Raw genomic sequence first — 12,343 nt, forward strand, 5'->3', positions numbered from 1 at the left:
TGTGCTCCGTGCTGGGTGTAGAACCTGCTGAAAATGTTCTCTCTCTCTCCCTTTGCCCCTCCCCCTACTGTGGACGTGTGAGTGCATGCACACTCTCTAAATAAATAAATAAATAAATACGTAAATAAATAAATAAATAAATAAGTAAATCCTATAACTTACAACATGGTAACAAACATCTATATTAGGTGATCTATAAGTACTTAATTTTTTGCATAATTTGAGAGTACAATTCATGACAAACTCTGAAAAAACATTTTTGATGAACAGAAATATTCAACAAATGCAAATGAACCCAAAAGAAACACAGACTATTGAGAAGGGTCAAAGTAATCGGATTACTTTTTAAACATTGATAACAAGTTTTTATTGGATTTATCTTCTGAAAGGACACTTCCAATGATGTCTTTTATCTGCCCCAAATCCTTTAGATTTTTCTCGATTTCTAAAAAATAAATACCAAAATTCTTATCCTGACATTCAAAATCATCCATGGCCTGACCTCAACCTATCCTTCTAATTTTATCTCCCATATTCTCCCTTTATAAACTCTATCAATAATTTCAGATAAATCAAACTACTTGCCTTACTCATATGTACCCTCTGCTTTTCTGCCTCATGTAACATTTATTATTTAATATGACAATAGTTTCAAGGAACACAATATAAGGTTTGTCACAGGAACAAAGAGTGATTTCTTGTATGAAAGGATGCTTGAATTGTAAGATACTCCGTTCAATTTACGAGCATTAATTTCTCTCTTGCTACTATCACAATAGAGTCTTAGACTTACAAAAAAAATATTTGACCACATTCCCCTAAACTATGTTACCCTCATAATACTAAAATCCCTGCTATCACTACATGAAATCTGTAAGCCTGGTCTCCAAGTAAAGTGTGCAGTGCAGACCCCAGGGTGCACTAGATACTCAATGAGTTAAAAGGGAAAAAAATAGAGCTTCTATTTACACTTATTCTGTATCCTTTTTACTTGAATTTCTCTTGCAGTATATACCTAATTTATAGCACAAATTCTTAAAATAGTAATAGATATACATCATTTATGAATACATGCAATTGGGAGATTTACTTAAAATTTGTTTACTATGGTATGTACAACCAAGAAAAAAAAAGTTTAGAGACCACTGGTTGAGAAAACTAGGGCTTTCAGAAATTTGTGGGTTTAGAAGTAGAGGACCAGAAGTATAGTCAATTTAGAGAAATCTTTAGGAACAAACCTAAAAACCTAAACACCACACATTATATTTATACAGGATAAATATGTTTTAATTTGTAAGCAACCTTCAAAAAAATAATTAAAAAAAAAAAAGAAAAACTTGTAACCAACCTTCAAGGAAATGTTGAAATGTAATTGGTTTGTAATTTGGAGATAATATATAAGTTTTAGACTTTTAAACAGGAAATTTTGTCCTGACATTAAAGTACACTGACACTACAGTAAATATTTCATTAATATAAAATTTTCATTTGGTAAAACTTGCATGTATTTACTTCAGTATATATGTAATTAATCATAATTATTCATAAGGAGTTTTACTGGAGCCAATAATACAATGCTTTAAAGAAGACAGTGCAACAAAAACAAAAACAAAAAAACAAAAAACAAAACAAAAGGAGTAAGACTAGCCATGGAGCTAGACTATGCTGGGAAACAAGGGTCAGCACACAGTAAGTAGTTAAATGAAGTAAACATTCTCTTTATGGTCACTATACTTGGCAATGTTTTTAGTTTTCATAAATAATATGACATACTTAACACAATACACTCTTATTAGCTTTTGAAGAAAGCATAATGTTTCTATAACAAATTAAGTTCTAAAAGTGGGTAAAGATTTCATGTTATAATAATGCATTTCCTTTAATACCAGTACACCCTATAAATCCTACCTCTATATGACACAAAATAGGTATACAAATCTTAATTTTAAACTGATTGATGCTCTATAGTTTTTCTTGCTGTTGTGTTAATATAGAAATCCAAATGATCAGTAACCTCTAACTCATGATTTAGATTCTGAGCTTGTAGGTTGCATAAGGGATTTGAATAAGATTATAAAACTACGGAGGTCAAATTTTCCAAAATGTCTCTCTCCTACCATAACATACAGAGTGACTGGGGAACATACACACATAGCCCAGCTCTGTCTTTAATCAAGATGGGGTAGACTAAATTCATAGAGAACTTGGGGAAGAAAGACAAAAGGAAGATTTTTTTTCTTTCTTTGGAAATCAATTATCATCATGCTCAGTGAGACTTAAAGAACATAATCAAAGAAACTATGATTTCATGTATTAAGCAAGTCAACAGTAGCAAGATCATCACAAACTATCAGTGATTTATCAAAGCAGTCCTTCCCCTACACATGCAGTGAGAGTAAAATACCAATGAACATCAGGAAAAGAGCAATAGGGAATTTGACATTTGACACTGGCAGAATCTGAAGATAGGATAATGCACAAATCCCTGCCTTTTAGATACACATTGAATTGGCAAAGACAGACACATTGTCTTCCTTCCCCCCTTACTTACTACACTCTGGCTTCCATTTTTCCCAAGTTCTTCCTCTGAAATCTTGCTCAAATTATCTAAGTAGTGGTCTGATATTGTGTGGCACAAATCTTCAAAAGAATAATCCTTTTCTTGACAGAGTTTTATTTCATCCAAGAGTTTTGATAATTCTCCAGTCACAGTTTCACCTATAAGAAGGCAGTAATTTTTTTCAAAGTTTTAAGAAAGGCTATTGCTAAAATTTCCTATTAATTAATAAAAATATGACTAGTATAGTGACAGAACTCATGACAAACAACATTAAGTAAATCAGAAAATATGTTGAAAACAAGGTACTGAACCATAATTAACACAAGAATGAAAAGACTAAATTAAAAGACAAGGAGAAATCCCAATTTTGCCTATTATTATTCTTTTTCAAAATAGAAATAAGTATTGAAGGTTCATTTATACATATTGCATAAAAACATCTGGAATTACAATTCCTAAGGTTTCATTCATTATAACATTTAATCTTTAATAATCTTTCATATGACAGAATTCATTAACAAATTTTAAATGGTGCTGGGAGCCTACATCCTAGGTTCAATAAAAAGAAATAGAACGTATTTAGATAAATAATTATATAAGTAATAAACTAAAATTATGTTATGTGACATAAAGGAAAAACACAGAAGTAACATAAATAATATGCATCATCTGTCAAAACATGAATATTTTGTAGGTTACATGCAAATATGCGTTTTTCTAATCATTCTCAGAAAGGTACTTTATAATTCTAATTTCTTCTAGGAAAAAATAAAACTCCAGCTGTTATAATCCAGATATCAATATTTTTATTCTACATTAAAAATACATTTTGGAAAACAAATCTAGTGTGAAATATCTAGTCCATGTATATATCATGACAGCAGAGATTGCTAATTTTGCTAGCTACTGTGTCACGGCCAAGAATAGGGCCTGACAAATAGAAGAGTTCAATAAACTGAAAAATGGATAAAATACAAAGTATAAGATATAAGTTATTAGGCCTCAAATTTTCAAGTGTTAGCCTTTTTGTACGTATAGAACAAATTTGGACATAAAGGTCTAGTGTTATTTCAAGGGCTTTATAATTAACTACTCACTCTTAGTCTTTTGGGAAGGAGATTCAACAGGAGATGAAATATGTATTTCTTGTGTTGTATCTTCATGTACATGTTCTTCAAGGGCTGCTGATCTTCCCACACCTTCTAAATATTCTGTGTACACAAGTTTTTGAAATTACATAGTCGAATTCATTTATTTTAAAATAACTAAACTTTATGTTTTACTTCTGGTGATCAGCTTTTCATTTATTTCCTCATATCCTAAATATATCCTAAGTTTTTTAAAAAAAACCAAAAAACAAAAAAAACTGAAAGAACTTGATGATGAGCTATTAATTTAAATCTTTTTAATTAAAATTTAAAAGATATTTTGGAAGAGACTCATAAACTTTGTGGAAACTAAATTTGACACATTCTTTCACCTGTTATAAATAAATTCACCTGTTAAAGATAAAATAACACCCTTAGTTTCCTTAAGTGTATTCTACATGAGGATTTAAAACCATCTTAAAGATGCTTTGAATAGACTTGATATCTAAACAGGAACATCAAATTCAAGGGACACCACAACCAGTTAGGTAACATGAATGAAGTTTATAATGGTGTTTACTCTTGTAAGACAAGCATAATTGCACATTAAGCTTTACTTCCACAAAGAAATAACATTCTCTCCCATTATTCCTAAAGTAATATTTCACACTCAGCCTATCTCTCATTTTTGTAACTTTGATGAAGACATAATAATATTAGAGCAGCCAAAATTTAAATATGTCACCCAGCAGTATTCTAAGTAATATAAATTAACTCACTTGATCCTCACAAAACAATGACACACACTCTTACAATCTGTTTTAAAGATGACAACTCAAGGATCAGATTTTATTTTTTTAAATTTTTTTAATGTTTATTTATTTTTGAGAGACAGAGAGAGAGACAGAACATGAGCAGGGAAGGGACAGAGCGAGAGAGGGAGATACAGAATCCAAAGCAGGCTCAAGGCTCTGAGCTGTCAGCACAGAGTCCAATGCAGGGCTTGAACCCATGAGCTGTGAGACCATGACCTGAGCCAAAGTCGGACGCTTAACCGACTGAGCCACCCAGGAGGCCCTCCCCCCACTTTTTTTAATGTTTATTTATTTTTGAGAGAGAGACAGAGAATAAGTGGGGGATCAAGGAGAAGGATTTTAATTTGGCCATGTTCATACAGCTAATAAGAGGCACAGCCAGATAAACATGGGACAAGAAAACATCTCACTCTAAGCATCTGAATGCAGGGATAAATGTCAATGAATATTCAGCCCCAATATCATGGAGAAAACAGAAAGCATGTGGAGCAGGATTAACCAGAAAGTAGGTGCCCCATCCAAAGTTCGACAGTAAAGTAAAATAAAAGCCTGCATTTTTTGAGAAACCAACAAAACTCTGAAGTTTTAGCTGAAACCCTACATTTGTAAATGTTGAAAGCCAATTCAATTTTTATGGAAACACAGGGTGGCCAAAAATATTTAATCTAAACAAAATCAATCTGCTATCTGCCAAAAGCATTCAGCTCACAGTGGCTAGTTTGTAGTCTCCATCTAAAGGATTAAATCAACTGATCTCTCCCCATAGGAATCTTTTACTTACACTGTACTCAGAAGGAATCTTTTTCTTAAAAACTAGTTAAGAAAGTTTGTTCTTAGCAGCACTATCAACAATAGCCAAAGTATGGAAAGATCCCAAATGTCCATCGATGGATGAACGGATAAAGAAAATGTGGTATATATATACAATGCAGTATTACTCAGCAATCAAAAAGAATGAAATCTTGCCATTTGCAACTACATGGATGGAACTGGAGGGTATTATGCTAAGTGAAATTAGTCACTCAGAGAAAGACAAAAATCATATCACTTCACTCATATGAGGACTTTAAGAGACAAAACAGATGAACATAAGGGAAGGGAAACAAAAATAATATAAAAACAGGGAGGGGGACAAAACAGAAGAGACTCATAAATATGGAGAACAAACTGAGAGTTGCTGAAGGGGTTGTGGGAGGGGGGATGGGCTAAATGGGTAAGGGGCATTAAGGAATCTACTCCTGAAATCATTGCTTCACTACATGCTAACTAATTTGGATGTAAATTTTAAAAAATAAAAAATAAAGTTAAAAAAAAGACAAAAGAAAAAAAAAAGTTTGATCTCATTCCAAACAATTGTGTCTTCATACTATCCAAACAGTTTCTACCTAAGGGCATTTCTACTAGGAAAATTCTACTAGGAAAAGAAAGAAACGTATGGAATTCCATCCTTAAATTTTTTGACCAAATGCAGTAATTATGTAAAGTGAATTCCTCCTCCAGGACACAAATAGTAATTTTATGTACTCTAAATTGGCTTTAGTGAAATAAGAATTTTTCATAAAACTTAAAATGTACCACTGGTGTGACCCAGGAATGCAAAGAATATAGATAATACATTTACATTCTAAAACCCACCAGTAATTTTAAAAATTCAAAGATGTCCCATATACCCTATCACAAGTTGGCATACGTAATGAATCTTGGCCACTTAAGAGAACACAGATAGTTAACTCCTATGTAATAACACTTTCATTTAAGTTAAATCAATGCAGTAAATGTCTAGAATTATGTCATACCCTCTTTTTAGTGGACATTTATTTTGCTTTTCCCAAAAGACATAATATTCACAAGCCTCAGTTTTTTTTTTAAATTTAGATACAAAAGTTCAATATGAAATATAAAGCACCTAGAAGGGGAAGAAAAAATGTTATGTACCATTTTTTTCTTTTTTTTAGCTTTCATTCAATCTGATTTGAATTAATATGAAGAGCTACTCATGTATTTTGATTTATCTCTATAAGCACTTGACTTGTAATTAAGTTATTTATTAACGAGAAAATTGCAGGGGACTTCCTTTCCCTGACAGGTTTTGAAGATAGAGAAGACAGCATGAATGACCTCCTGTAGCACATTTTTTTTTACCCCTCTTGGCTTTTGTTGACTCCTGTATCTATGTATCACCTGCCTGACTTGGTTTTAATTCATTTATCTCTCATAGGATAAAGCTGTTCTTCAGCTTCCCAACTGACATCCAAGGAAACAATCCCAGCTTCCTCCCCTATTAACACTTGCCACCAATCTGTAACAATCAGGGGATAATCACCACTGAGCAGTGTAGAAGCTAACTGGAAAGGGTAGAACAAATGTCTGTTTTTTGTTTTTTTGGTTTTTGTTTGTTTTGTTATTTTGTTGTTGTATTTTTTAAGTAGGCTTAGCGCTAGGCATAGAGCCCAACGCAGGGCTCCAACTGACACAGCCCAACTGACAACCCTAAGCTCAAGACCTAAGCTGAGATCAAGAGTCAGATGCTTAACGGATTGAGCCACTCAGGTGCCCCAATGTCTGGGTTTTTAAGGGAACATACGACATGTCAGGCCTAATCATAAAGCAAAAAGGGAAAGTATTTATTTACGCATTTATGTATTTATTTATTATTTTTGTTAATTTACATCAAGTTAGTTAGCATATAGTGCAACAATGACTTCAGGAGTAGAATCCAGTGATTCATCCCCTACATAGAATACCCAGTGCTCATCTCAACAAGTGTCCTTCTTAATGCCCCTTGCCCATTTAGCCCATCCCCCCACCCAAAACCCCTTCAGCAACCCTCAGTTTGTTCTCTATATTGAAGAATCTCTTATGGTTTGTCCCCCTCCCTGTTTTATATTATTTTTGCTTCCCTTCCCTATGTTCATCTGTTTTATATCTTAAATTCAACATATGTGCGAAGTCATATGATATTTGTCTTTCTCTAATTTCGCTTAGCTTAATACACTCTAGTTCCATCCATGTTGCAAATGGCAAGATTTCTTTCTTTTTGATTGCCAAGTAACGCTCCATTGGGTGTGTGTGTGTGTGTATATGTATATAATCATATCTTCTTTATCCACTCATTTGTTGAGCCCAAATGTCCCAAAAGGGAAAGTATTTAAATCTAAATCCCATTAAAAGTCTTAGATCAAGTAAGGAAGTATATAATCCTACAATGAAAAAGTAGTACCTACATGGTTGTCAAACCTTCAGGACACCTAATGCTGCACTAACTATACAGTTACTTAATGACCTTTATCAAAAACAAAGCCTGGCAAGACCAAATCATCTTGTACTCCTGGATTAGGGAGGAAACAATCTGTATTCTTCCAGTTAAGTACAATTTTTGTTGTTAACCCAATATTTATGTACTAGTTCTACCACCTAGAATAGGTTATATATCAGCCTCTTGGGGCTTTAGTTCCCCTCATGTGCAAAAAGGAGAATAACGATATCAGACTTACCTATCTCACAAAGTTATAGAAAACAGGCAAAATAATAAAAAAAATAACTGCAAATTCTTAAAGCATTATTCAAGTGTAAGATAATACTTAATCATCATCACTCTATAGGCTTATTATCTTCAAGTTCATAACTACATATTTGCTATATGGATTAAAAAAACCCTTTTAATAGCAAATGAGTGAAAAACCACTTTAGCTTTTCTTAAAATACTGATTAGTTTAAAACAGAAATAAAACATTAAGAAGTATTATTATTTAGTTTAACGGTTACCAGAAAAAAATGTAAATAAGTTCACTCAAAGGTAAACATTAACTCAAAAACTCAAGAGAAAAATATGGTAGATTTAATTTAATCTTAACTTTAAGGCAAACTCATCCATCATTCAATACTGTTTACCTTGTAAGAGTGTTGCAATCTGGAGAGATTTCTGAGATGGATGTTCTTTCAGAATGTCTAAGACAGTTCTACCTAAGCTATCCTTTATGTTGGCATCAATTCCTGAAAGAAAAAGAAAAATCCACTAGATGTACACCACTGAAGTGTCATCAGAAGATACTGTCAACATACAACTGTTCTAGTATCAAACATATACAGATCAAGCACTGAAAGTGATTTTTAGAAAAAATTAAAACCCTAGACACACACACACACACACACACGATTTTAGTAAGAAAGAAGGTGGAGGGGCGCCTGGGTGGCTCAGTCCGTTAAGCGTCTGACTTTGGCTCAAGTCATGATGTCACAGATCGTGGGTTCGAGCCCTGCGTCAGGCTGTGCTGACAGTTCAGAGCCTAGAGCCTGCTGGATTCTGTCTCCCTCTCTCTCTGCCCCTCCCCTGCTCATTTTCTGTCGCTCTCTGTCTCTCAAAAATAGATAAATGGTAAAAAAATTAAAAAAAAAAAGAAACAAATAAGGTGGAGATCTAATGCTACCAAAGAGAAGGAACACTCTTGACAATGAATTAAGTCTTAAAGGGCACTGACCCAATCATTAAGATTGGTGTGTGTTTGTTTTTTAATTATTTTGAGAGACAGAGAAAGTACACATGCAAGCAGGGGAGGGGCAGAGAGAAAGAGAGAGAGAGAACCCAGGCAGGCTCCCGCACTATACTGTCAGCACAGAGCCCGACACGGGGCTCACAAACCATGAAATCATGACGACCTGAGCTTAAATCAAGTGTCAGACACTTAACCAAATGACACACCCAGGCGCCCCAGACTGTTTTTTAGAATTATAACCAGTTTGGATTATAGCTATTTAAATGATACACTATCAAGCTGAAAAATATTATTGATTTAGAACATGAATTCCTAAAGTATAATGGTCCTGTGATATATATATTCTGTGTAACTTGGTAAAAACATTTTAAATAATGAAGTATCATGTGCATAATATAACAACAGTCTTAGAATACTTAAGTATTCACAAAAGTTGAAAAAGCATGATTATTTTGAACTATTGTCCAAATACTATTTGTCCAGCTACAAAGTCAAATATCTCATATTTATTTATGTAAGTTTATACTCAATGCAAACAACATTCAATCATCTACCTGGTGAGCAAACTTCTTGTTTTGTAATTAAAACACCTTCGGAATTATTTTAATTCTAAAAATATTTATTGTACTGAAGAACTTATTTTCATGTAACAAATAACTTTCACTGATCCCCAAAAAAGTTTATAAACTTTCTAAACATCTAACTGCAAACAAAGCCAGTTTTCAGAATCCGGCCTCAAATGTTAGGTCATCATAATAAGATTATTAAGTATTTGCTTAAATTTGTGTAGAAACGTGTGACCAGCACATATGTAATTGGTTGCTTATAACACATTTATTATATCACCGTGTTACATGTCCAAATTAAATGTACATGAAATTTTCACTCAGTATAACTACAACCAAAATGCCACAGTCAGCTAATGTTTTCCATTTTTTTACAGCAGAAAATAAATACATTAAATGTAGTCTGTAGCACAAAAAACTCACATCAATAGTTTCCAAGTATGAATTTGTACCCATGCTTTTTGATCCTAAAAAAATCCAACCTCAGTTCCAATTTTATTTCATTTTATTCATAATATACATATGAAGACAAATAAGCCTCTTTGTTATTCCTTCAAAGCATTCCCTCTAAAACATTCCCTTTAAATCATTGCAGCTTACAAACAATAGCTACTCAGTTGATGAAATAACAAGGTAAATATGCCTTAAAGATAGGGAACACTATTAATCACAGTTCCCAATATAATAATCTAGGGAAATATTATGTTTTCGATAAACCGAGCAATTGTCATGATTTCATAAGGATCAGTTCCTCTCTCTTGTGGAAGGCAGAGAATTCTTTTTCCTTTTGGTAATTTCTCTAGTATATTTCAATGTGATTTCAATGTATACAATTGTAATTTCTAAAAGCTTTTTACTGACAAGTCTATTGAGTAAAGGGAGGTGCACATTTATATCAATTTTATCTAAACATTGAGGCTCAATTCTATGTGATATGAATATGCACTTGCAATGTGGAGTAAAGGTAAAAAGTAAGGGTGATTATGAAAGAACTGTGCCATTTCCCTTTGTCTACTCCTGAAATAGAAATTGTATTTGGCAGAAAAAGCTCCATGGAGAATCACAATAGTTACCTGTTTCTAACAGAACTCTCACAACATCCACCTTTCCAAATAAAGCTGCTTCATGAAGTGCACTCCCCTTTTCTGTCTGGAAAAAAAAAAAGAAGAAGAAGAAGAAGAAGAAGAAGAAGAAGAAGAAGAAGAAGAAAAGTAAAAAGAAAAAGGAAAAAGAGAAAGAAGCACAGTTGCATTAGGAATGCTTACAAGTTAAAAAAAATCCTGTGACTTTATGTATTTGTACATATTCTCTGTAATCTAAGCACACCCTGACAGAAAGGTACTATGGAATAAAAGAAGAAATTCTAAGAACAAAATCCAATGCAGGTCCTCCTGCATACATGTATGTGTGTTAAATTGAATAATGTCATTATGGCAATTCTGTCTCCTTGTACTAAAACTGATCTCTACTGTGGGATTCTAATCTCAGTTCAAAGTAAAAATATCATTATAAAATAATATATAATGTAAAAGCTTTGTTAATCAATAAAATCCTATTGCATAATTAACCCACTCTAAAATGATTTACAAATGCATTACTAAGGAGACTGAGAATCAATGTGATCTAAATTTATCTTCAAAAAAAAGCATGACTGCAATGTATCTGAATTATAGTTTGACTGTCATGATATGTACAGACAATAATAAAAAATGGAAATAAAAATAATTTATAAATATTTTCTAAAACTGTACAAAAGGAAAAATAAACTATGGAAATGTATTCAGCTCCTTAAGAAATAATCTCAATATGGGATACAAATACATTATTTTTTGATTCTCTGAAAAACACCCTTTGAAATAATCTAATTCTTTTCACTCTTATTGTGTTTCCCAAGCAATTTTCTGATTACTAATTTTATTTCCTTCCACTCTTAAAAAAATTTGGACTTTATGTTAGAAAAACTCTTCCTGGAATAGCATACCTTAAATATTCTGAAAAACTAAACTACATTTTAAATACAGGGAAGAAAAGGAAAAATAACGGAATTCCTCACAGCCTGGGGAAGGGAAGTGGGGACAGAAACTATGAACCCAGGGCTTTAGTACTGGAGCAGGAAACCGTTCCTGGGAAACTGCCAATCCATGGCAGACTAGTGCCTGGGCTTTAACCAGCTACTCAAGGTGCGAGAGGGCAGGAGACAAAGAAGCCCAAGAAAGCTGAGAGATAGATCAAGGGCTCCTGCAAAAATCTAAAACCTCTGGAGGGCACATTGCTGGTTCAATGGTAGAGCATGCAACTCTTTATCTTGAGGTCATGAGTTCCAGCCTCATGTTGGGCACAGATTACTTTAAAAAAATAAAACCTAAAATCTGTAAAGGACAACATCCTTAGTTAAAAAAAATAATAAATGTGTTGCACAGAGGGAGAAATTAAAAATTCCTATCTAGATCATAGTTCTAAGTGGAGTACAGTAGTAGCAAAAATAACACCCTCCCCCTAAGAATTTCTAACCATAGTTCTGCCCTCACATGGTCTTGGGATCAAAATTACACAATCTCTGTGCTCCCCTAACCCTCCAATCCTGAGTGAAAAATGTAGAATTAAGTGATCCTTGGTTTGTAGTACCAAGGCAAATATAAATGCTTATTAGCAGAAACAGATACAAATCCATTGTGAAAATAATACACTTTAAACTCAGGCCTCTGAGAGTTCCAACAGATCAAGTCTAAGAAACACAAATTCAAAATCAGAAATCACTGAACATTAAAGAAAACAAGCCATGAGCAAGAATAAAAGAATAAAACCTATAAAAACTTCACAT

The 12,343-nt window shown here is 33.1% G+C and overlaps 1 protein-coding gene across 9 annotated transcripts in view; it reads right to left on the reverse strand.

The window, feature by feature from the left end:
* ANKS1B (ankyrin repeat and sterile alpha motif domain containing 1B) overlaps positions 1-12,343 on the reverse strand; it is a 1,079,782-nt gene that overhangs the window by 875,893 nt on the left and 191,546 nt on the right. For all 9 annotated transcript variants that reach the window (XM_042947477.1, XM_042947476.1, XM_042947473.1 and 6 more), the window contains exons 5-8: positions 10,596-10,671; positions 8,355-8,456; positions 3,658-3,771; positions 2,552-2,718 (exon numbers count right to left, since the gene is read on the reverse strand). In XM_042947477.1, the coding sequence (XP_042803411.1) occupies positions 2,552-2,718; positions 3,658-3,771; positions 8,355-8,456; positions 10,596-10,671 (459 nt within the window). The remainder of the gene's footprint in view (positions 1-2,551; positions 2,719-3,657; positions 3,772-8,354; positions 8,457-10,595; positions 10,672-12,343) is intronic.

Source organism: Panthera leo, chromosome B4 (genome assembly GCF_018350215.1).
Source record: "Panthera leo isolate Ple1 chromosome B4, P.leo_Ple1_pat1.1, whole genome shotgun sequence".
Lineage (NCBI taxonomy): Eukaryota > Metazoa > Chordata > Mammalia > Carnivora > Felidae > Panthera > Panthera leo.